The sequence below is a fragment of the Elaeis guineensis genome, chromosome 13, assembly GCF_000442705.2.
Source record: "Elaeis guineensis isolate ETL-2024a chromosome 13, EG11, whole genome shotgun sequence".
Taxonomy (NCBI): domain Eukaryota; kingdom Viridiplantae; phylum Streptophyta; class Magnoliopsida; order Arecales; family Arecaceae; genus Elaeis; species Elaeis guineensis.
The window spans coordinates 43,314,273-43,341,709 of record NC_026005.2 but is presented as its reverse complement, the minus strand read 5'-3'; the positions used below and the strand labels follow the sequence as shown (position 1 = coordinate 43,341,709).

The 27,437-nt window shown below is 35.1% G+C and overlaps 1 protein-coding gene across 1 annotated transcript in view; it reads right to left on the bottom strand.

The window, feature by feature from the left end:
• Positions 1-13,729, bottom strand: part of LOC105032461 (vacuole membrane protein KMS1) — a 32,309-nt gene extending 18,580 nt beyond the window's left edge. Inside the window, exons 1-4 of the mRNA XM_010906914.4 lie at positions 13,234-13,729; positions 3,265-3,476; positions 2,327-2,405; positions 726-1,031 (exon numbers count right to left, since the gene is read on the bottom strand). Coding sequence (XP_010905216.1) covers positions 726-1,031; positions 2,327-2,405; positions 3,265-3,476; positions 13,234-13,300 — 664 coding nt within the window. The 5' untranslated portion in view covers positions 13,301-13,729. The remainder of the gene's footprint in view (positions 1-725; positions 1,032-2,326; positions 2,406-3,264; positions 3,477-13,233) is intronic.
• Positions 13,730-27,437: the final 13,708 nt, after the last annotated feature.

The following is a 27,437-nucleotide window of genomic DNA, read 5'->3' as shown; positions in this document are numbered from 1 at the left end:
AAGAAGGTTCACCTCCTTTTTCCTTGTCCTGGCAGGACCTTCTGAGCACAGGTGCCTAAAGGATGGTATAACTTAAAGGCAAAAAATCCATCTAGAGAGGAAGAATAGATTGTTGTGATTCCTCGGAAGAGAGTTCAAAAGAGAGCATGATCTGAGTAAGGAAATTCAATTATTAAAAATAAATGGAATCCCTACTGAGTGGGTGTATATTTTGTAGAAGGAAAAGTCTCTCTACTAGAAGCCAAGATTATCTTGGCTGGAATTCTGTATCCACGAGACCCTGCAACAGAAGGAGTTTGCCTATTAACTCTTGACTGCAGTGTGATTCTAAGGAGGCATGGCAAAAGAAGTTCAGCTAGAATGACTTTTTTCATTTCTTTCCTCCAGCTACTGGAAAGGGTTCCAGTAGCAGATCACTTTCCCATCTATAGTAGTCAAAGGATAATGTGCTTATGTTCTAAAGACTTAAAAAAAAAAAAGAGAAACAAAGAAGAGAAAGAAAGAAAGATAGGGTTAAACTACATCTGAGTTAGAAAACAGGAAGGGCAATATGCATGGAAGTTACGAAATTGCATTTGATCATGTTATCAAATCCCTCATGAAAGAAAATAAATGACTGTAAATAATAAAGGCCTGATAAAGGATGTATCTCAGTTATAGCTTCTTATTATTGTGGATGAAATGCCATGGGAGGAAGCAAGAGCCAACATAACAACGAAATGCACCTGCTCTTGATATAAAATAAGGAGGAAGCTCTCCAAGTGCAGTTCCCAAACCCCAGAGAACGGCCTCTAGCTGAACCTGAGGGAGTATGCTGCTGATAGGAACCCTGACTAGTGAACCAGGTAGTGGATGATATAATGAAGGTCCAAACTCTGAACAATCTTTTTCAAGCCATGAAGGTCCACTTTTCAACTGTATGGTATCATATGGAGCAGTTTTCAGATCAACTCGACCACAATTCATTGCTTTTATGGTAAAAAGAGCAATATGAGGCCCCAGATACAGAACAAATGTGTGCAAGCCAGATCCTGCATTAAAGCAATATAAGCTGATCAGCAAATTGGACAAGAGCATGCATGCACGCGCGCGCACACACAGATATATATATGTGTGTGTGTGTGTGTGTGTGTGTATGTGTGTGTGTGTGTGTGTGTGTACACACATATATATATATGTACACACACACACACACACACACACACACGCACACACATATATTGGAAGAAATACCGATACAGTAAACTAATATATGAACCCGATATACATTTAGAAGAATCTGATAAACCCTATTTAGCTTTAAAATTTAAATACACTCTAAAAATTCTATCATGCTATCAAGCTACTTCAGCATATCAGCATGTTTGTTCATGTAGAATATAGATAGGTAGACAGAGAGATAGAGAGAGAGCACCCAACAAAACTTATGGCTTGACTAAATAAATAAAAATAGTATAGATAGAACAATTATTATATCATAAATACAAATATTAATACAAAATAAAGTTACAAGGATGTGAGTTTTCAAGAATTTAAGTGAATAAGTGACAAATTAGGGAACCTATAAGCATTGGTGACAAAATTACCATAACAATAGTTGATCATGATTAACAATTTCTAAGTTTGCATTTATAAATCCCATGAATATCCATGTATGTCTATTAAAGCTATATAGGTGTGCGCCCCTTTTTATACCTCATTATTGAAATTTTGAAGTCCATTTATGGTCTATCTCTTCCAGATTGATGTAAATGTTGTAATAGCCTTCTTCACAATACAGCCATGTGCCCATAAATCATTTTGCAACACATAGCAATCTATTTGTTGCACATTCACTTGGCAAAGAATTAGGCAGAATCTATGCATTTCCTGTCAACAGCAACATGAATATGAAAAATGAAATATTTTCACCTCACATTAGACAAAAGGAACGTGATGAACTATAGAGAAATAAAACCAGCATTTTAGTCTTCTGCTTGATCATAAATAGCATACTCGTAATAATATTTATGAACACCAACACACTATATTGGTTCAGTTGGTTATCTGATAATCCCAGGCATATATTGCACCTTACAGATTAGCTGAATAACTTGCGAATGAATGTAAATTGATGTTTGCAGCACAAATATAAGAGGCATAAGATCAAAAAACTACCTGAAAATAAAGTAATTAAGTTGACATACCACAAAGCCAGAACAACAGAAATGATGTTCTCGAGCAGTAAGTAGTTGCAGAATAATGCCCATAGAAATTGCAGAAATTATTGCTTAGAATAGGTTGAGAAGTTGACTTCAGGAGACTTTGAAATGGAAATTAAACTTACCCAGACCGATTGATGATGCCACCCCAAGAGCCACCCACCACAAGACAAATCTGGAATAGCGAAGGAACTCCTGAATGTGCTGCAAGCATGGCAGTGAACAAAATCAACTAGTTGATTTACAAATTTCCTTGGCAAACATGAGATGATGAGAAGTTGGAAAGCTCAAGTAAAATAAGCAATAGCTTGATATTACTTCAAAACACCTTCACTACAATTCCAACTAACAAGACATTTACCATTTGTTCCAGTCATAGTATTCTGTACCAGCCCGAACCGACCAGTACACCCCGTACCGGTAGGAAACCGGTCTGGTTCAAACCGGATTTTCGAAAAATGACCTGAACCAGACGAAACCAGTCGGTTTGTACGGTATCGGCCCGAACAGCCCAATACCTGGCGGTTTGGTCCGATTCGGTACAATTCAGGGCCGGTTCGGTACGATTCGGCCTGATTTTTTTCTCTTTTTTTTGTGCTATTGAGTAGGATTTTTTTTGATTCTTTTATATCCGATATGGTACGGTACCGTACCATACCGATCGGCAACCGGCACGAGTTTCGGTACTGAGTTCATGAACCTTGATTCCAGTTATAACATGTCATATATATAATAATAATATTTCTAACAAGGTTTGCCATTTCAGTACTGGGCTCCATACTGGTGTCAACTTGTTACCATATCGGTACAGGATTGGTTTGGCATACCAAGTATTGGTACACCCCCCATGCTGCATACCAATAATGAACCGGTATGGTATGCTACGACAAACCTATTTTCTAATTTCAACCAAAATATCCACCATTAAGTGTTTAAAAAGTCATTTACAAAATATTTAGACTTCAGAGTGGACATGGTGCAAAAATGAAACAATAACATGTTTATCAAAGAACTCTAAAACAAATCTGCCACAAAAGGATATGGTAATCGGAAGGATAAATACCTTTTCATGAGGCCCATCAACAGTCACAAGTAGCAGCCCAAATGCTGCTACCAGGACCATGAAGACCATAATCCAACCACCTTTTGCAACAATATATAGAAGTGATTGCCTAAGATATTGCACAGTAGCGAAAATAAAAAGCTGTAAAGTCTTTACAGGCTGGGTTGTCAATGTCAGATTTTCTAGATCCATTCGATGCTTCTCACGAAGTTCTGCAAAAGCAAACATGTAAGAAAGTTAAGAAGTATTCAGAGAAGCATATGAACTTCCACTTAGTTCAAAATCTTGTGTTGTATCTAGTGTTTCAATATGCACCTTGAATGGGAGGAGTCCTTTTAAGTTTCAAATTTAGGACTATTATGATAACGTACTATCACATTCATGGAGTTGATATCAATTTAGGTATGAGCTAGTAATTTATCCAATGCTCTAAATAACTCAAGCATTCTTATCTGTACAAGTGATTCATGACGACAAAATTTATGGTGCCAATAATATTATTATCACTTTAAACATGCATGTTTTACAAAAATTATGTATAAGACGTGTTTCATGAGTCAAATTTGTCGGTTTAGGGTTCAAAAGCTCAGTTGATCACAAAGAGATTGGACATTGATGTGATGAGCAAAAAATTGGGTTTTTCAAGCATCAACATAGAGCCCCCAATGCAGAGCAATCAAATGCCAGTCAGTCTTGCTCTGATGATCCCAACTGAGATATAAATCATGCATATAATGAAGAGACTTGGTAAGGACACCTTTCACACTTTAATAGATGCTCTGCCCTAAGGCTGTCTTCTCTGAAACAATTCTAGAAAAGAACTAGCACATAAATTATAATAATCAACCATTAGCTGGGTAGTTAACAATATGGTATTAAATTTTTGTTTCCTGATGGAATTGTGTCGCAATTAGACACAGATTAGGAAAGACAAGGAAATCAACTGGCCTTACATGTAGCCTGGTTTTGGACATCTAAGACTTGTAAACTGGAAAATGTTACGAAGAACAAAGGCTGCAAGCCAGCTGTTTCCCCTCATCTTTCTCCCATATTTCTCTCTGATTTCTGATTTCTTATTCTCTTTTTCTCTCTCTACTAAATATGTCCTCTATATCATATTCTGTTTCCGTTCACTGACATTATTTCCTAGAATATCAGATTCCAGTTTTCTTGGATATTTCTGTTGGTATTTGAAAACTGCTTTGAAGTCCCTGTTGATTTTGATGTATTAAATTTTCCTTTAATATCACTATGGAGTTCAATATTAATTTCTCTACCCTTTGATCGTTCAGACTTGAACACTATGTTGCCTGTATAAATCTGTGTCAATTAGTTGCTGATATTTGATATAACACACTCTTCAATTGACCCTCAAAGCCCTAGATTTTGATTTCTTCTATCCTTCTTCACAAATAAAGCCCAAGATTAGAGTCGTTTGATCCTTCATTTGCCTGGAAAACTAATAATAGTTTTTTGCTGTTATATTCTCAGATCTTGGCAGCAAATAACTAATTTACACATAAACCTCGTTGAACCTTTTTAATGGGGCCCTCTCACATGGTATAAGTCATACCTGTTTGATCCTACATCAGTTTGGTAACAAAGCCAAACTTCCTACTCCTTACTTCACCATCTTTCCCTTTCTTTTTTTGACCTCTTCTCTCTTTTTCCCACTACGGTCTCAAATGTTGAATTAAACAATAGGCTTGAGCCCTTCACCCAAGACTGTGAGGGCACTAAACAAAAGAATTTTTTGTTTTCTTAATCTTAAAGACATGGTTTCTATCGAAATTTAGATGAGTAAAACAAAATATGGTACATTTGTTTCTTCAAAATCAAAATTATAGAGCTGAACGACATCAAAATAGAATCCTCCTCTTCTGTTGCTCAACTTTCACAGATTAATATCTGGACACTCCCTTGAAAAAAGTATGTTCGTATGCATGGCAATCAACAACTTGTTGAAGTTGATCATGGTGCGAAACTCGCAGTGGCTGACTTTTGTAGTGAACACAGTCCGCATGTCTTCTTAGATTGGATTCATGCTCTTCAAAGCTACTTCGAGTGGTAACAGCTTGCTGAGGAGCATCAACTTATATTTACTGAAGCAAAGGATGTTTACTGAAGCAAAGCTGAAGGAGACAACATGGATAAAGCAGACCAAACATCAAATTTCACTATACCACCATCGGTAGTTGGGATATTATGAAGGCAGCCACGACTCATGATTTGTGCCTCCTATTTACAAGCAGTGGCTCTGGTTACAGCTCATGCATTTCATGCAAGGGAATTTAACAATAGAAGGGTATATTTCCAAAATCTATAGCTTGGTAACTCAATCTAAATTTCAGTGGTGGAGAACCCAAATCTCCTTTGGTTAGCTAATGGTACACTTTACACATCAGCGGATGTTGTGCAAATTACTTATCAGGTCGAGGAAGAAACAAAGAAGTGATCAGCCTTGAAGACGTCCCATTCCAATATTTTCAGATCTGAACTCTGACAATAGAATTGAATCAGTCAAAGACACTGATAGCCTATAGAGCCGCTAGCAACACCAACATGCACATCGAGTGCACAGAGTGATTCAGGCACAAGCAATGTTGTTAAGAATAAGATCATCTGATCCACGATTCACATCATACAATCTGGATCAAAATGCATGCAATCAATTCAGATTGAATCAACAGATCGAAATCAATGTTGGATTGGACAATCCAATGTTGGATCATGCAATCCAAATCATGGATCATGTGATCCATTCAAACAGCCTTTCAGATGTTATTTGCACAGCAAAACAAGTTAGGCATCCCTATTTTCACATGAGGAGGTAACTGGTGTCCAAATCTGAAGGTGGAACTACTTTTTTGTTGCTCTTGAGAAAATGTGATTGTCTCTCCAGCTTATCCTTATCATAACTTTCTAGATGAACTTGAACTCTCAAGCAAGATATACCCATCTACTTTTCAACTGATCCAACAACATTTACCTCTAGCAAATATCCCATCTCAAAGTTTGTCCAAACAGAAATAAAATGAATTCTCATCTTTACCCAGTCCTGGAACCCAACTTGCTCTCATTCATTTCCTCATCCATCCAGACCATCAACCAATCCTAAGTTCCTGACCAATCTCATTAACTGCAAGCACATGAGATAAAACTCAACATCAAGGAATGGATTTGTTTGTGGAGAAGATAACATTAGAAACTTGAGATTTTTTTAAAAATAAAGTCATGAGTTGTACCAAGATCAATGCAGGGGTTGCTAGGATAAGATAATTAAGTTAATTGATGATTATTTTTAGTGAGAAGTCCTGGTGGGATTTAATTATGTATTATAACCAAGGTTTTAAATACCATTGGGATTGCAAGATGTCCCACTGTCCCTGAGTATCAAGATGAGATGAGTCAGAAAATGGACAGGGACGGGACAGGATATACCCCATCCCAATTCCCAAGTGTCAAGACACAAGGCATCATACCCCCTTAACACGTCCTACGATATTTCAAAACCTTGATAAGAACTTTTGAGATGACAGTTCTCATACTGCTTATATCCTTTTTTGTATTTTTTTTTAATTTTCATATTTTTCAGAAAAATCTGAAAGCTGACAATCCATGATCCAATCCACAATCCCATCCAATCCTACCCCTCTACAATTTACAATCTAATCTGATCTTGACCAAGTGTGGCAATGCTTAACCAGTTTAACCAGTTTAACTTGATTCAACCCATTGTAGCTCAAGTTAGATTACCTATTTAATAAAATGGTCAGGTTCAGATCTGGGTTTTTGACCTGCTTAATAAACAAAAGAGTTCAGGTTGACAGATTTTGACCACTTGTATCTGACTAAACCCAATGCCATCCCTAATCTCAACAATATTGGGCACAAGTTTCAAATATAAAGCTAAAATCCAATACTTCATATGCAAAGGATTTGGCCACTTCTCTGCACAATGTCCTGATCATCTAGTAACATTCGCTAATAAGGCCCATGTGATTGCTAATGCCAGCATCGAGCAAAAGGCCAAAGAAGTTGTCTACCCTGAAACTAAAGAAAATGATGTGGAAAAAGGTGCCGACAGTGAAGATGAATTACATCATTATTTCATTCTCTTACCTCTTTTCTCTATACATCAAGAAGTTGATTGTGAAGATTGGAGGCTAAGCGATATTTTCTCAATAAGAGTAACATACAGTGGACAGCTATGCACCATGGTGATTGATTCTAGGAGCTGTACTAATGTCCTCTGAGAATACAATCATAAGTTGGTGCTGAAAGCTGACCTACACCCCAATACTTACAAGATAGCATGGGTGAACAACACTAATCTCAAGGTTTGTGAGAGGTGTTCGGTCAGTTATTTGATCAGTGGGCTCGTGGACACCATGCAATGTGATCTGCTGCTGATTAAAGCATGTCATATACTTCTTGGGCAACCAGGGCTTTTTAATAAGAAGATACAACATAATGTCCATGTGAATACACAGTCCTTGTAGTAGTCCTTTAGCATGGAGGCCTCACCATAATATACATACCTACCAAAAACGACCAATCAATGAAGTTAAAGAGGGTGGCTGGAACATTCCTTGTGCAACATCTTAGCTTAGGTGGAGTGGCTTCTTAGATTCCTACCCCAACTTGACAGAGTTAAGTATGCAAAAGAGGGGGAACTGATGCAGCAATCACTGAAGATCAACAGCTAATATTCAAAGTGAGGGCGCCATGGCTACAAAAATTGGCCCCAAAAGTGCTCAGATTTCTGTTTGGACCATCTAAGGGTTGACATGAGGTTGCACCACAATCAAGGCATCTTAGGGCCCCATCTAGCTGCAATGAACAACCATGAAACAGTTCGCAAGCAGATCTTATCCAATGACCCAGATTTTCACTGATTCATTAGCTTCTGGCTTTTATTATACCATGGTGTTTTGGGATTAGTCTTGAAGTTAAACATATATCTGCAGCATAAATAGTGTTTGCTATGGTATAAGGACTGAATGAGAGTCTCAGAAAGTAACCATTAATTCATAATTTTGGCAGTTTGGAGTCAACACACTCAAGTGACATCTTGAAGGACTTAGCAATTTTTATATTTTCTTTTCTTTAATTGAGTACATGATGTTATTGTTACCCAGCGAAGCAACCCAAGAAGGGGGTGAATTAGGTTTCTCAAAATTTACAGATTATGTGCAGCGAAAATTAACTTTCAAAAATGTATGTGATGTGCGAAGACAAATATAAGCAATAAATAATGTAATGGCACGTTTGTTTCACGATCGGAATCATAATGGATTGGAATGCTCATATCCTCCAATGTATTTGGTTCATAACGAAAATTGGAATCGGAATTGACATTGGAATTGGAATAGAATTTGAATCCTAGAAGAGAGTAAGGATTGGATTTTGGAGCACGTTTGGTTCGCTATCGGAATCAGAATGGATCGAGATATTCCTACCCATCCCTCAACCCTAATTTTCAGAATGAAAATTGGATGCCCTCTAACCAAATGGCTGGAATGAGAGTCACTCATTACCATTCCCATTCCAGAGTCCAACTCCCTCCAACTAAACATGCCCTAAGTGTCAAATGCACAAGACAAACAATCATGAAACCACAAATATAAAAAATTTATAACAGTTCGGTACCAAACCAAGCACCTACACTGCTCCCCAAGCTCCTCAAGAATTTTAATCCACTAATTATGCGCAAACTAATACAAACATCAGATACCACAAACCAGAAACTCTAGCTTATCCCAAGCTAGTCGCTCATTTCTTGAGTATAAGTAATATATATACACTCTGTTTCAAGATACGGATCAACCCAAGGTTCGTTGTACCTATACCAAAGCCTAGACCGATGGTTAAAGGTACGGTTCATTATGCCCCCCATATCGTTCCATACTGGGCCCAAACCAACAGGTAGAGGGAGAATAGGAGAGGAAGAGAGAGGAGGAGGGAAGGAGAGGGAGAGAGAGAGAGAGAGGGCCTCCGGGTTGTAATGAATGCTCCTTAATAAGCACAAGTAAAACCGATAAACCCCTTTTGATTTGCTAGGAGAAGCTCTCTTTGTTACATACTTCAGGGAGAAATCTTTGATCAATGCTCTTGAAGTTGTGGTTGTGCTTGTATTGAATGCTTTTCAATGAATAAGGCTCTTTTTCTTTCAATGATCTCAATCTCTCAATGCTTGTATTCTTTCTTCCGATTTTGGAAGCTCTTTTATGAAGAAGAGATGTTGGAGAGTGGATTCTAGCCATTGAAGATTGTTGGAGAGTGGTTAGAATGCACTTAATGCCCTCTGTTTGTGCGGAAAAACTAACTATTATAGGCCTGACAGAATAAGGGTCAACCATTGGGTAGACTCTTGGGCTAAGGGTCGACCCTAGGATCGACTCCTACTGAAACCAGAAAAAGCCCTTCTTTTTCACCTATGGCACATCAGGGGTTGACCCTAAGGTTGACTCCTGGTCCGTGCCAATAAACTCCCATGTACCAATCAGCTCTCAAGTGCCAGAATCAACTTAGGGGTCAACTCCCGATGCCCAGAAAGCTCTAAACCTTCTGTTTCGACCGATGGGCATCCAAGGGTCAACTATTGGCAAACTAGAGCCAGCTCCTATGATGCAGAAGCCTCCAAATGACTTCAAACTTCTCCCCAACTTTGAGCTTCTCCATGCTTCTCCAAGTATTCAAACTTCTAAAGCTTCCCTAAAAAACAAATTAAACTACTCCAAAACACACAAGCATTAATAACCTACTCAACTATTTTGCAATCATTAAAATCAATCCCTTAGGTCAACAATTATACCTTGGAATTATGATTGCAAGACTATCCACGGCATGTCAAGACTGACATCAAAATAAACATTGCTCATACTCTGGACCATTTAGAACAAAGGTGAACCTAAGACCATAGCAGTTACTACAAAGGTATGACATGAATATTGTTTTACCATGCCAAGCCTTATTTGAAAGTTCTTGCAGAGAAAAATGTTTAGTTTCTTTACCCTTACTAAAGATGTCAAAAGGCCATAACTTGTTCCTAAGATTTGATCACTACTTAAGAGACCGCTACAATAGCTATTTGCCAACCTCCTCTCAAAGGAATGCAGCACCATACATCCTATTGCTCGAATTATACACAAAAATTGACACATCTTCTAAATTGTCATCTAAACCCTGAATATGAGTTTCCATTGTGAGATTCTATACCTATTGCAAAGAGGATATAGTTGTCAATATACAATTCATCATGCCATCTCTAAAATCCTGACTTCCAAAAAAAAGTATGAGATGGGTGATGTGCATGTCTCGTTAAGGGTGGCAAGTTATGATACGACCTATCAATCCAACCCATGAATGAATGCTTTAAGTAGGTTTGTATCTAATATAAATGGGCTTGGGTTATAAACGAGTCAAGCTATCTAGACCCATTTATTAAATGGATTGATTTCAGATTTAGATATTTGACCCTTTTACCCATTTTGACCCACTTAATAATTGGGTCGGGTCATAACTTAACTCATTTAACCTATTTAAAATCTATTTAAGCTGTTTAACCTATTTCTGACCTTCTTAACCCGACCCATTTAACCTATTTAATCCGTTTAACTTAACTTGACCTGTTAATAAATGGGTTATGTGGGTTGGGTTATGTGTTTAACAAATAGGTCAGATTCGGATTTGAGTTTTTGACCCGTTGAATAAATAGGTTAGGTTTGGATTGACAAATATTTGACCCAACCCACCCAATTGCCACCCTATATCTCTAGTAGCACCATCAACAATATTATTATCAAGTAAGCATTTTCTATATGTGGGTTAGAATATGAATTGGATATAGTATATGGTTTTTGCTACAGAAGTGGATATCATAAAATTATGACTTAGGCGATAAGCAAGATGAGTTAAAGACAACATTCAAAATTTGAGGGTCAATGTGAATGGTTAGACATGCCATGTTAGAAACCTCCATGAGTGCGAGGAACCAAGTTCTATGAACTTATATTAAAAAATTGTCATGTAATTTGATATGCTTGTCCACAATCTAGTGAAAATCATTTGATATATTTGAAGCAATTAGTACATATATACCATGAGGCAGAGAAAGTTATATAGGAACCTCATGAAGTACATGTTTAATGGTTTAAATTGCTTGGGGCATATTATTCTTGTAGATAAAGGTCAAAGCCATACAAAATTGCCTAACACCTTGATCCACCATAAATATGAGGTGCCTTTTATGGACTATCTTTTTTAAACATAAGAAGAGATCTTAAGAAATATGAATAAGCCATAAAAGGGAAACATTAGCTATGATGTAGTAAATCCATAAAAAGAAATAACTTAGACACTATTAATTCACAAATCAATCACATTGTCCATATTCAGATTTGATGCAAAACATCAAGGCAGGGACCTAGGTGGGCACCCAAGGCAGCATCCTTAATTTAGTATTATCTTAATGTTACATTGAATACGAGCCATTGCCCTTGTGTTGGCAACAATAAACTACCTATGCACTACCACATGCTCTTGCAAACGCTTAACTTATCAAGGCCCCTCCCCAACTACAAATAAAATATTGAACAGAATACCATAGGATCCACTTAGTAATTGACACTTTTGCTCCTCACTCTTCAAAATCCTTCCTTGCTCAGAGGCACATTTCAAACGAACTCCTAGCTAAAGGCTCGGTTGCTTTGGGAAAAAAGGAAAAGACAAAAGATAAGCAAAAAATTGAACTACTTCAAGCAATAAACATGTCCATCCATAGTGATATCATTGCAAAGGCTAACAGAAGCTCCTAGTATAGGGAAGGCAGACTCTTTACTTACTTTATGTTCCCTTTAAATTGATAGCAAAGTTTGTCTTCTAACCAAATTTTGAAAAGAGCTACGGACATTTATAAACATTGTGCAGGGGCTAAGGACATTTATGAACACGGATATTCTCCGGAATAATCAAAGAACTAGAATGAAGAAAATCAGTGGAGATTAATGATACATTAACTAACCCTATAAGCCTACCTATACTAGCCCTAGCATTTTCCTAAATATAGTAAATGGATAAAGCCTTCCACTGGAAAGAATATCTATGTCAAATCGTATCAAAACTATTGCTTTTTTTGGTTGCAAGGCTCTGGCTTCTTATTTCTGATGAGAACATGTGGTGGTGATGAGAGCATAGCCGGAGAATTGTCACTAGAATACCTCTGAGATATTCTCCAAGATAAGTGATTCTTGCAGTTCTGATGAACAAGAGGTCATGGGCCCTACTCTCCTAGTTCAATTAGGGAGAGACCTGTAGAAGAGATGTTATAATCTCAATCTCAGCTCTTAATGTTGCATCATTGAAATGTCACATAAAAAGCACAGGAGTGCTGAGTGCATCAGATCAACAGATAGACAAAAGTGTTACTATATCAGAATTATCCCTAGGCAATTTCCGCTTCCCTGGACCATAGCATATGTATCCATGGGCTTCAGTAACATCTATCTTTTCCACTCTGTATAACGTGTGCTTCTTTTTACCCAGATCAATAATAATTTCACTTACCCAATCCCCAAAAAGAAAAAAAATAAAACGGATATTTTTGATGAGTTATTATAAGGACAATATATGCAGCCACCATCCACAACTAAATCTGGAGGCGTTTAGAGAGGAATTCTTCAATCCAAGAAAAGACCCAAAAAAACAAAACATAGTAGTACCAAAACGCAGCAACAGATTAATACCAAATTAGTTAATTACATAATTGAATTGCTAAAATACGAGAACTAACAAACAAAAGCTCACTTTGTGAGCTAATTCTCCTGTCTCAAACGCATAGGGGATTTAGTAAAAGAAAATTAACAGCGAAGGGTTTGCTTTCAGAAAGAAAGGAACAAAACGAGCAAGGGAAAGGTAGATTCCCAAACTCCTACAAATGGCTTGAGAAGAGAAAACAGAGCCGCTCACCTGAGATCGATGTCTCGAAGTCTTCTGATGATTGAGTCGCCGCCGCCGCCGCCTGCCCGGATCCCATCTTCACCGGCTACAGCGGAGGAGCCCCGAACCCTAGAAATTTTACTGATTCCCAGCGGATTGGGATCGGATCGAACTCCGCTCTGGAGAACAAGGACGGAGATCGATCGGGCCAATAAAACGGAGGAGGAGAACGCCCTCGTTTTGCTAGTTTTCTTTTTTGGAATTTGGATCGCTCAAAATTTCATCGACGCACGAGTTGAAGAGCTTAAATCGCTTTCGAAGCGGAAAAAGGAAAGACTTGGAAAACCTTGTCTTCGCTTACACGCCCGACACGGAAAGCAGAGGAGGCAGGAAATCTACACAATCTCGTGGACAGGTAGCGGTACCGCATAAGAAAGCGGGACGCCCGCCGCTTCCCTTTTATCCCAAAACCGTTGGATGGATAGCACCATTAGACCACCCCATCGGTTCCCCAGGACCGTGGAACTCAGCGATAGGGGACCTATAAAATTTCGTGCATGGGAAGTCGTAACGCGTAGGAAAGTGACGCCCGGCCCTTCTTTTATCCGCCACAACACCGCCCTCTCGGTTTACCCTGAAACGTAGAGGTCAGTGCTCGGCTGGGCTTGCCATTTGGTAAAGCGAGTAATTCTGTGCACCGCGCACGGTGCAAAAAATTTCGACGTAAAATATTAATCCTCATTTAATTGCTTTATATAATTATTATTTTTTAATATATATTTAATATTTTATAGATTAATTTTTATATAATAAAAATATATCTATCTCAGATGTCATATTTTAGTTTCAAATACCATAATATCATCTCGGATGTCATAAATTTTTTTCAAAAGATAGAGACATTTTTACCATTTAAAATTTTCTATGACGAAAATACTTATATTTTTTATAAAAAATTATGACATCCGAGGTCATATTTTGTCTCGGATGTCATAATATCACTTTGGATGTCATAATATAAGAAGGATATTTTTATTCAACCACTTTTCAATACGCATTTAATATCTACATATCACTTTTTTATTTAAAAATTTTGATTATTTGAAAATTTTGAATGACGAAAATATTTCTGTGCTGTGAAAAAATTATGACATCCGATGTGAATATTATAATATTCTGTAGATCAGATATCATAATTTTTTGCAAAAAATAAAGATATTTTTTTCATATAAAATTTTTAAATAAAAAAATCGATATGCAAGTATTAAATATGTATTAGAAAGTAGAGATTATGTAGGCTAATCGAATGAAATAGTGTACTCCACGTTGAATTTTCTCCACCCTTCATGGTGCAGAAAGAATTTCTCATGGTAAAGCTGCGTTAGGCTTGGTTTTTCGACTATCAAAATGGCTTAGGTTTATAGTTAATCTAAACTTAGCCATACTAAAGAGATATCAACGATAATTTTGTCTAATGGTAACAAGAAAGGCCTTGGATTCTCAAGAGTGATTCGTATCCTTCTAATTTCTGTCATACAATGAATTAGCACTTTAGTATTTTGAAACTCTCCTCTCGAAAGACTAAGATGGTGTGCTCCTTTCATGGATATTCAGAACCTCTTCATATGCATTATGGGTGACTAATACAAGTAAATATAGATGAAATATGTAAACTAGTTATGGGAAATCAAGAACAAAATACGTGACAAGATTGATATGTCACTGTTAAGGATAGTTTTATTGAATTCTCATTCTTCCATTGAGCTTCATAGGAAAGCCCAAGTTAATATAGCTATCCTTTCTGATTGGTGGCAGTGATAATGGAGATTAGAGTTCTTAATCACTTATTATCTATCTACTTTATATGAATACATATAAGTTCTATCATAGGACACTGTTGCTGCAAGACTCCAGAGGAAAGAAGATGAGGTCGGTGTTGAATAGAGCTGGAGAGCTGGTGAGAGTCAGGCCAATATAGACCATGAATGGACCTACAAAAGAAGTCCTAGAACTGGTAGGATATCCTCCAGTTTAGGACCCTCCGATGCTTAAGTTAGTTGGGGCCTTAAGATCAAATAGTAGAAATAGAGAAAATAAAAAGCAAGAAGAGAAGTTTTGAGTGGAAGGAGTAAAAAGTTTTTAGTTCTCTTTAGTGAAAAAAAGTTCAGCAGAGTCTGGGCTCTTTCAATTATAACTTACCCTCCGAAGAGTACCTTGTCCTTCTTTATATAGAGGGGGTTCGCTTAGGTCATTAGGAGAGTTTATTAGGCCATTAGAAATTTGTTAGACCGTTAGTTTGTTATAACAGAATGATCAACTATATGGAAATCGTGAGCTGTTCACCCACATGGTGATTAGCTGTAGTATAGTTGAAAAACAGTTGTTGTAGATTTGGATGACAATTGTAATAGACTGTAGAGTGACTGTCTTTGTTTCGAATTAGATCAGTTCTTGATCGATATCCTTTGTAGCAAATTAGATAAAAACTGAGCTAATCACAATACCCCGTTGAGACCCAATCTAGATCAAATCAGATTAGCACAAAATCAGTTTGAGAGTTAAATTAGATCGGTGTTGTACCGACTTGACCTAGAAGTCAATGTAATTTTTAGATGATTCTTTTTTATTCCGTCACATGGCCAGAAGTCGGTTAATTATCCCAACAGCGACATCCAAAATAATCCAGAATAAAAAATATCATTCTTTTCATTATCAATCAATTTTTTTGTATAAACAATATCAAATCATATCATCAATCACAAATTTTTAATTCAAAGAATCAATATTGCTGACTAACTCAAAATGATCTTAATCACCACACTTCTGTTTGCATACACTGATTTAAACCATTAAAATTCCTTTGGATGTGCTAAATAGTTTTTGATCAAAATATATTATTGCATTGAAAATTATCCAAACTTTAAATTCTTAAGTCAAAAAGGAGCTTTTAATTCCCATCCTAATATGTATATCAAGCACATCCTTCTAAATCAACTTTTAAGTCAATCAACTTATTCAAGCCATCATATAAGCTAGCTATTGTAATTCAAACATGAATTAGGTCTTGCCTCTCTAGTCAATTTAGTTGGACAATTCTAAATCAAACTCTTATGAGTAAAGCAATTAAATGAATTTTCTCAATGCCCCATAAATTAAAAGGCCTTATGCCATCATACGTAAGTAAAACTGACTCAATCATCTCTTCTAAAATTTCTTTCGTAGAGATCCTTAACATCTGTCAAAAATCCTCTATAATAATCATGTAAATTGCTTAAGATTTAATTCTCTATTCAATACCAGATTTTGTTGGAGACCTCAATAATAATAACAAAAGAACTCTAGATCAATTCATAATCCCATTTTTTTAATTATAATTTCACATATGTTCCAAAAATCAAGAATAGATATAATTAAGATCAATTATGTTAATCCAAAGATAGCAATCAAGGATTTTATTAGCAACTTTAACTATGATAGTAAAAAATCTCTTGATCAACTTATATATGAAATCTTTGAATTGAAGTTTCATATATATATCATATAGTTTTCAATAGACATAAATGAGATCTATTATTTGGATCCAAAGATAACAACTAAAATTATTATTGGATCCATCGAGATAAATACTCTATGATCTCAAAATAAAATTAATTTCTTCCATTAGAAATAGACTTATTTGTAATATTTTCAAATATATATTTTTTATAGCATCCCAGTTTATACATCATCCATATACTAAGTTTAACTTCAAAATATATTCTAATCAAATATCATAAAAGATCTTTCTTTTCTTAGTCTAGATCATAAGCGACTTTAAATAATGAACATTCATCTTGCCATTAACTTCAAAGTCAAGAACAATATCATAGTATTACTCCTATATCTAATTTGAGCTTGTAATTCACTTAAACAACCAATGATCAAATTAATAATCAGAATGCACAATAAAGTTTCATGATCAATCAACTTGCAATTACTTTAGATCAAGTCTAGCCAATCATAACATGATCCATAAATTGCCCATCATATATCAAACCTTATTAATCATGATTTCTTAGTGATCTTTTCATACATAATCTTAAGATTTTAAATCTTAAAATTTAATCAAAAATCACGAAGATAACTTATACTACAATCATCATAGATCTATAACCCAAAATCTCTAATGTCTATCCGTATGTCTACACTCATCTTATGTTTGATTCTTCATGTCATAATTCATTAACTAATGCTTTGATACCATATTAGTTGTCATAACTTCAATTTGAGATCATGAGTCTAGGGGTCACGGCAACCGCCACACGCTCATAAGAAACTCTCTCCACAAGCATGCAAGGTATCTCATTAAGCTATCATAAAGCAACAGTGAAATAATTAATTCAATAAGTTAAGTCCAAATTTAATCATCTAAATTCCAACTTTAATGTCTCAATAAATTTGATTATATTCGAAAGATCTTACATCAAATTCAATAAAATTTTTAATCTAAAATAAAAGTATCAGGCTCTACTTCTGATCACTCTCCCATATCATCTTAGTTCTCAAGATTTATAAAAAATAATAAAATATAAGATAATGAGCTAAACAACCTAGTAAGCAATATTCACTTCAATTAGATTAAATTAAGTAATAAAATAAATAAATTATTAATAAAAAGTAAGCATATAAATTTATCAGTTCAAAATCAATTTCTATTATGCAGCATTATTAAAATATAGTTCATGTCAGATTCAATTTCTTTTCAAAATTTGAGTTTCTTTGAAGAATTTTATAAGAATTTAATTCTTTTAAAATATTAAGTTCTCATCAGTCATGAGCTATGACCATATTATCCCTGTGGTAGGGTCATAACACCACTTGTCATCTTACGATGGGCCGTGTATTATCTTACAGCAGCTACGTATCATGTTGTAGCAGGCTACGTGTAATCTTATTGTATGCTGCGTATCATCTTATAGTAAAGTCATAACAACCATATATTATCTTACAGTATGCTATATATCTTCTTGCAGTATGCTATGTATCATCTTGCAGCAAGTTCTTAGAAAATCATGGATTTGTTGGTGGTTCATAAATCTATTGGTGACATATCGCATATCCGCTTGCGTCATAAATCCTTAAGACTAGTCAATTGCCAATGCATTAGACCCATTAGCAGGGTCCTCTATATAGTTAGACTAAGAGTTCGAGTCATCTTGAATTAAACTCTTTTCATAAATCATGTTTCATATTCCAGTTTGACAAGAATATACATAATCACATGGTGTTGAAATCAATCAAGTATAATATATAACAAAATCAATACTTTCAATCATGCTTTATTATAATATTCTAAAATAAGATATATTCAATAACAAAATATCATTCATTAAATTCATATATCTTGAATAGTAGGATTCAAAAGTTATTGATATATCAATCTTATAATTTATCAATATACCTCATAGGCATTCCAATAAATTCTTATAATTCTAAATTTTTTTTTTCAAAATTTTTGGTTCATAGGTCATACAGCAGTATCTCATTAACAGATATCTACAACCCTATACAATATCAATTCCAATAATTAGAAAGAAGATAAATAATTAAGAAAAATAGGATTGATGAATAGTTGCATCCAATGGTCTGGATTGATCCGATCATCTAATTTTATCTGATCAAGATCCAAATAGGATATAGATGGTTCAACAAAGATCGAGGATAATTAAATCAGTATTGTCTGACAAGAGTCAAGATGAAAGTCGGTATGTCATCCGATAATTAGAGGTTAGATCGATCAAATATTTTCATTTAATCAAGATCATTAAAGATGTAAGGATTCAATAAAGATCAAATTTTATGATATTCAATGAAAACTCGGATGGTACAGGCATGCTATTCAATCGATAAAGTAGCTCAAAGTCTGTCTATTGGATCAACTCAGATTTAAAACGATAGCATTGATAACCATTTATTGAGTTCACAAATCAAGTGAAGAGAAAAGGTTAGAAGAGAGAGAAATTAGTGAGATACAATAGGACTGATCAGGCAACACTTTCTAGCATCTCGATTGGTCCAAGCAAGATAATTTTATCAAATCATAATTGAAATACTACACAGATAATTTTATAAATGTTGGGTTCTAGCCACATAGTGAAAAATAATTTTAAAATTTTAAAAATAAATAAATCAATAGCTTATCAAATAAAACTATTGAGTCAGAATTCAAACCCTAAAATCACCTTATCGATATCGATAAAATAAAAACAAGCATGCAAAAGAGATAGAATTTTTACTTTCACTAAAAAAGACAAAGTGGCATGTTGGTGTTCTCTATGAGACTTCAAAATAAAAGCCCTCTAATGGTGATCCACACGAAAGTTGACCAAGATTCTTCCTAACCGGTGCGCTGCCGCAGCCTTGTCTTTTGAAAAATACTGTCGGCTTCGAACTCAAGGAACAAATGCGTTGAAGCCCAGTCGCCTCCAAACTTGCCACTAGGATCATGCCAAGAAGAGACTCTTCAGATGTCTCACAATTTAGGATTTGATTTTTGACTCCAACATGTGAAAAAATCAAACCCTAGGGCATACTAGCAACACTTGCTAAAAATCTCACCACCCTTCTTACAACTTTTGCCACTCAATTTTTCCTTGTCTTTTTCTCAGATTTTTTTTTATGATTTTCACATCCCTTCTCTCTGGTTTCAACCCAAAATCATAGTAGGTAGCCATGTGAGACATCCCATATAAATAGGGGACCAAAGGACGTGTCATGGGATGAAGGGGCGCCAACCTTTGGCACTCCATCTTCTCATGTGGTGAATAAATTCACCGTGTATGAATTATGGCACATGAGAGACTTCTCACAAAAGGATTCTCCTTCTTCTACAAGTTATAAAAAATTCAATTAATTTTGGTGGCAAATCAAAAGACTTCTGGTTTATCATTTAAGGCAACGTGTAAAGATAAGAGTCTTCATGAAGAAGGACTCTCCATCTTCACACGGTAAAATGAGTGGGGTGGCATTTATTTTTGTGTGTGGCTTCTAGTGGGTACAGAGGAATCCTTCTCCACTTGAAACTATTTTAAGTTAGATAAGGATCCAATCTAAATTGACCCAATCCCATTAGGTCAAAGGTAACTGGTCTAGGTTAGCTCAAACACTTTGATCTAAATCAATTTAAGAACTTGGGTTAATACAATATGCTAGCATATCAAATTAACCCATAAAATTTATATTAAACTCTAATTAAATTAGACCAAGGTCAAATCTCAAAGTATGTAACCTATTGGGTTCCAAATCTAGCCAACAGTGGATCAGAACTTTCGACGTAACCCTAATTCGAGGAGATTAGGTTACCCAAAGAGTCCCAATCAACTTGGACTCTTCTAAATTGATTTCAGAATTAAAATCTTTTAATTTTGATAAATTCATAAGTCAAGATTAATATCTAGCAATGGGTCATGATTATCTAAAAGATTTAAAATTTTGATAAAAAATTATCAAAATATCTTTCAGTGATAAGTTATCGTGTAATTCAATCTTTCAATCAAACAATATCTCAGATAAGCTGTGGGTATGAATATGTCAAACCCAATCACTTATCTTTATATATCTCGATCTGAAGGTGATGATTCAGTTGATGATATATTAGAAACTCTTTTCTAATTATCATTCTGCTTTGGCCAAAGACTTTCAAATCATCGACCTATAAGATTACATAGGATATTCGCTCTCCTTATTAGAAGTGACTGATCCCTTATTGATCACTCACAATCTTTATGCACTCTTCACCATATCCAAAACATCCCATACAAAGATCAAAGAATCAAGTTAGAAAGTGGACTAAAATATGGATCCAAGTACACAAGGTACCATGATGATCTCAGGTCAAAGAATCACTTACACAACTCTCACTAAAGAATCATCAGTTGATATATAAATAAAACTTCATCTAATATTTTTTTACAGGTCAATTCAGTGAACTCATTCTCTAATGAGCACCCATATCTTTGTATTAGTATCACCACACAAGTGATTGTGAGATCAACTACCCTCATTTTTGAGCATACATAGGATATGCCAGTCTTACCAGTATCATTGATCTCTGACTCAATGTACCAACGATTAGAAATATTTTAGGTCAGGGCTATCAAGGATTTAGATCTCACTGACGTGATCTCACATGGCTCTAAAATCATTGTCCAGACCTATGGGGTCTATTATAATCTTAAGAACACTAAGATGCAGTATATAATGAATCAAAAATACCTATTTTATTAATAATATAAATATCAATTACATGAGTCTAAAAGATAAATTACAATAAACACCCTATCGCATCTCATATGCGATTGACTTGTAGGACATTATTCTTTCAATGTTCTACTTGCACTAAAGCCAATCGCCCCTATACTTGATACCTATGCTATCAAGGTGGCGATCAAACTACTGCATTGATAAGGCTTTAGTGAATGGATCCACTATATTATTCTTGATGTCAACTCGCTCTACGATCATATTGCATCTTTCAACAATCTTCCGAATGAGGTGGAACAGTCTTAGGATGTGCTTAGATTTATGATGAAATCTTAGTTCTTTGGCTTGAGCAACTACCCCAGTATTATCACAATAAAGAGGTACTAGTTATTCAATCTTTGGAACCATATCTAACTCTGTGATGAATTTCTTCATCCAGATGGCCTCCTTAACAGCTTCACTTGCAGTAATATACTCAGCCTCAGTGATCGAGTCAACAACAGTTTACTGTTTGAAATTTTTTCAACTTATTGCACTACCATACAAGGTGAACACATACCCAAATATAGATTTGCTATCATCCGAATCAGATTGAAAACTAGAATCGGTATAACCTTTCAGTTTTAAATCAAATCTACCATATACCAGAAAAATATATCTAATCCTTCTCAAGTACTTGAGTATATTTTTCACAGCTTTTCAATGATCCTCTCTGGGATCAGCCTGAAATCTGCTTACAATGCCCAAGGCATAAGCTACATCAGGCCTGGTATATAATATAGCATACATGATTGTTCCTACTATCGAAGTATAAGGAATAGAACTCATTCTATTTCTCTCTTCAGGTGTCTTAGGAGATATTTTCTTAGAGAGTTGTATGCTATGACCTATGGGCAAGTAACTTCTTTTATTTCCCTCCGTGTTGAACCTCTTCAACACAAAGTCAATGTACCTAGACTGGGACAAGCCTAGATCCTTTTTGATCTATCTCTATGGATCTTTATATCAAGTACATAGGATGCTTCACCTAAGTCTTTCATGAAAAATTTTTGTAATAGCCATGTCTTGATCGATTGCAACATCGGGATATCATTTCCAATGAGTAGTATGTTGTCCATATACAAGACTAAGAAGACAATAATATCACTCTTACTATTCTTTTTGTACACACAAGATTCATCCATATTTTTGATAAAGTCAAATGATTTGACTGTCTCATCAAAATGAATGTTCTAGCTCCTCGATGCTTGCTTTAATCCATAAATGAATCTATTCAGCTTGCATACCTGATTTGCTCTCCCATTAGAGATAAATCTCTCTGGTTGAGTCATATAGATTTCTTCCTTAAGATTTTCATTGAGGAAGATAGTCTTGACATCCATCTGTCAGATTTTATAGTCATGGTATGCTGCAATAGCAAGCATTATCTGAATAGACTTGAGCATGACTACCGGTGAAAAGGTTTCTTTATAATCAATACCTTATTTTTGTCTAAAACTTTTTGCTGCCAGCCTGACCTTATAGGTCTTTACTTAGCCATCTGCTCCAATCTTTTTTTTGAAGACTCATTTGCAGTCTATTGGGATCACACCCTCAGGTGCATCAACCAAAATTCATACTTGATTGACATACATGGAGTCCATTTCGGATTTCATGGCATTGAGCCACTTGTCAGAGTCACTACTCATGACAGCTTCCGAATAGATCATGGGATCATTATTCTTAATGATATGGGATGTATTGTCATTCTCAATGATAAATTTAGATCTGAGTAGTACATTACGTACTCTATTTGATCTTTGGAGAGGAGGTGTGTGTAGTGGCTGTGCTTCAACAATGGATACATCTGGTTGAGAACCATTTTGTGAATCCTGGATAGATTGTAGGTTTTGAATTTTTTCAAGTTTGACGGACCTCCCACTGTCTCCTTCTTGGATAAACTCTTTCTCCAAGAAAATGGCATGCTCACCAACAAACACCTTTTGTTAAGTAGGATTATAAAAGTAGTATCCTATACTCTCATTAGGATAACCTACAAACCTATATTTTTCTGATCTAGTATCCAGCTTATGTCCATCAACATTTTTCACATAAGCCGGATAACCCCAAATTTTAAGATGCTTAAGATTGGGTCTTTTCTTTTTTCATATTTCATATGAAGTGCTAAAAATAGATTTTGAAGGTACTTTATTTAAAGATATACACTGCAACTTCGAGGGCATATCTTCAAAAAGATATCGAAAGATCCGTGAAATACATCATAGATCACACTATATCTAATAAGGTACGATTCCTTCTTTCCATAATTTTATTTAATTGTGAAGTATCAGGAGGTATCCATTGAGAGAATATTTTATTTTATTTTAAATAATAAAAAAACTCACTAAATAAGTATTCTCCTTCTCGATCAGATCGAAGAGTTTTAATACTTTTACCAGTTTATTTCTCAACCATTCTTTGATACTCTTCAAATTTATCAAAGACTTCAGATTTGTATTTCATTAAATATACATATCCAAACTTAGATCAATCATCAGTAAATATGATGAAATAAAAGTATCCATCTCTAGCTTGAGTCGATATTGGACCACAAACATCAGTATATATAAGGTCCAATATGTCACTTGCCCTTTCTTCATGTCCAGTAAATGGAGTCTTGATCATTTTTTTCATAAGGTAAGATTCACAAATTCTATATGATTCATAATCATAAGGATCAAAAAAATTATCTTTGAATAACTTGTTAATTCTTAACTCATTTATATGGCCAAGTCGGCAGTGCCAGTGATATATGACATTCACATCCTTTCTCTTTCTTTTTTTCATATTATCAATATGAAATATATTATCATTAAGTGAAAGAAACAAAAGATTATTATCAATATAAGCACTTCCATAATACTCGTTAGAAAAATAAATAGAACAACCATTGTTCTTTGCATTTATTTCAAAATCTTGTTCCAATAATAATGGTACAGAAATAATATTTCTAACGATATTAGGAATATAATAACAGATCTTTAGTTCTAAAACTTTGCCCCGAAGATAACTTCAAAATCTTGATTCCTATGGTTTCAGCCTGAATGGACTCTCCACTAGCACCAAATAACTAGAAATCATCTTTATTCAGACTCTTTATTTCCTATAAACCCTGCAACGATTTGCAAAGGTGTGAACCACAAGCGGTATCTAATACCCAAGAATTTGAAATTAAAGTACTTAATGATAAATTAGTTTGTATCACATACAAACCTTTAGCAACATTTGTCAATTTCACGATTGCAAGGTACTCCTTGTAATTTTTTTTTCAGTGGCCCTCCTTGCCACAGTGATAGTAAGTACTTTTGGCGGAGACCTTCTTCGCCTTCTTCTTGGAGATACCAGCCTTAGGGTTCATCTTTTTCTTAGAACCTTTCTTTGCTTTCTTCTTGTTGATCTTATCAACAAGAAGAACTGGAGCCTTTTCACCCTTAAAATGGCTCTCTGCTGTTTTCAGTATGTTCAGCAGTTCTGGCAGGCTAATGTTCAGTTTGTTCATATGATAATTTATGACAAATTGAGAGAAGGAGTCAGGGAGAGACTGCAGGATCAAATCCTAGCTCAGTTCACCATCCATGGCAAAACTCAGTTGTCCCAAACGAATCATCAAATCAATCATCTTTAGGACATGCATTTGTACGGAGGTGCCTTCAGTCATGCGCGCACGGAACAACTGCTTTGATATCTCATATCGAGCAGTTCTACTTTGTTTCCCATATAACTCTTGAAGATTAAAGAGTTCAGAGGAAACATCCATGTCCTTGTGCTGCCTCTGAAGCTCATTGCTCATGGAGGCAAACATGATACATTTGACAGTCACACTGTCATCTTTTCAGATCTTGTATGTGGCCCTTTCCTCCTTGGAAGTATTTTTCTCAAGGAAATCTAGTGCAGGTATATCCAGAACGTAGGAGACTTTTTTCTGAGTGAGAATAATTCTCAAGTTTTCTAACCAATCGACATAATTAGATTCAGTCAACTTGTTTGCATCTAGAATGCCTCTAAGTAAAAGTGAGGATGCCATGTGTGTAGTTAATCTACAATAACAAGAACATAATATAAGTGGATGACTCATGATGACATTCACAACTAGACTAGAATTTTTATCTAATTGTGTCTCTCACTATTTTATCGAACTTTATAGCCTTCAAATATAAAAATCAAGAAACATACTAATATTTCTTAGTGAGTTTGAGATCCCTATTCCTCACAAATACCTTGTGGATAGCACAACAAGTATTCATGAGTTCAAGAGTAGGTAACTCTTTATCAATTATACTTCTACAATTCTCAATATTTTTCTCTCTAACCTCTAGATTACATATAGCCTTGTGGATAGCACAACAAACTATAGTGTTCTAGTTAAGTTGACCCTTCAATTCTATATGGTCATACCTAAACAATGCTACCCTTGTGGATAGCACAACAAAGCAACACTATTCAAAATATGCCATAAGCATCAATATGCACTTGATTAACATCACATCAATTTCTATAGTAAGCCTTGTGGATAGCATAATAAACTCATTAAAATCTTGACATACTCTATTGATCAAGTTTGAAGGAAGGCCCTTGTAGTGTCTACATCACTAATCAATCTAAGTTCGAAACTCAATAAGACCAAATTGGCCAGGTCAGTAGGTGGGAGGCTCCTTGTAGCTTTTCTTAGATACCAACAGAGTTGGTCAGGCCAGCATACAGATCAAATTAGAAAATTATCTTTCATATTTTTTTGACACTAATTGATCTTAAAGAATTCAACTTTTGATTTAAAAATAAATCCTAACATTACAACTTAATATAATTTTTAAGAGGATCTTTGAATTGATCTCGGCACATCCTAACTACGACTACATACAATGTACATTATAAATTATGCAATTTGGCATGTAATCACAAAATATAATAGTAAATATATAATCATACTAAAAATCAAATAAGGGTACAATTGAAGTCATAATACATGACAAGCAAATTCAAATAATATAACAAACCCTAATCTTATTATGCATGCATAACACCCTTAACCATACATCGATTTAAGCATCATGCTATCATGATAATAAAAATTTTAAATTATCATAAATTTATAATTTTAATAATTAAAATTTAACATCATGATAGAAATAAAGTCAAAAATATTTTTTGAGATTAAAGATCGATGCTAAAAATCAATGCAACATTTTTGGCAGGATATATGATCAATAACAATTCTATGCAACAAATTTGCACTTATTTGATCAAATCAGACAAGGATGGCTCTGATACCACTATTAGATTCTAACCATACAGTGAAAAATAATTTTTTAAAATTTTAAAAATAAATAAATCAATAGCTTTATCAAATAAAACTATCGAGCCGGAATCCAAACCCTAGAATCACTTTGCCGATATCGATAAAACAAAAACAAGCATGCAAAAAAGATAGAATTTTTACTTTCACCAGAAAGGATAAAGTGGCATGTTGGAGTTCTCCATGAGACTCCAAAGTAGATGCCTTCTAATGGCGATCCACACAAAAGTTGGCTAAGATCCTTCCTAACTGGTGTGCTACCGCAGCTTTGTCTTTTAAAAAATACTGCCGGCTTCGAACTCAAAGAACGAATGCACCAAAGCCCAGTCGCGTCCAAACTTACCATCAGGATCATACCAAGAAGATACTTTTCAGATGTCTTACAATCTAGGATTTGATTTTTGACTCCAACACATGGAAAAACCAAATCCTAGGGCACACTAGCAACACTTGCTAAAAATCTTACTATCCTTCTTACAACTTTTGCCACTCAATTTCTCCTTGCCTTTTTTAAATTTTTTTTTCAAATTTTTTTTTTATGATTTCCACATCCCTTTTCTCTAGTTTTAATTTAAAATCATAGTAGATAGCCATGTGGGATATCTCATATAAATAGGAGACCAAAAGATGTGTCATGGGATGAAGTGGTGCCAACCTTTGG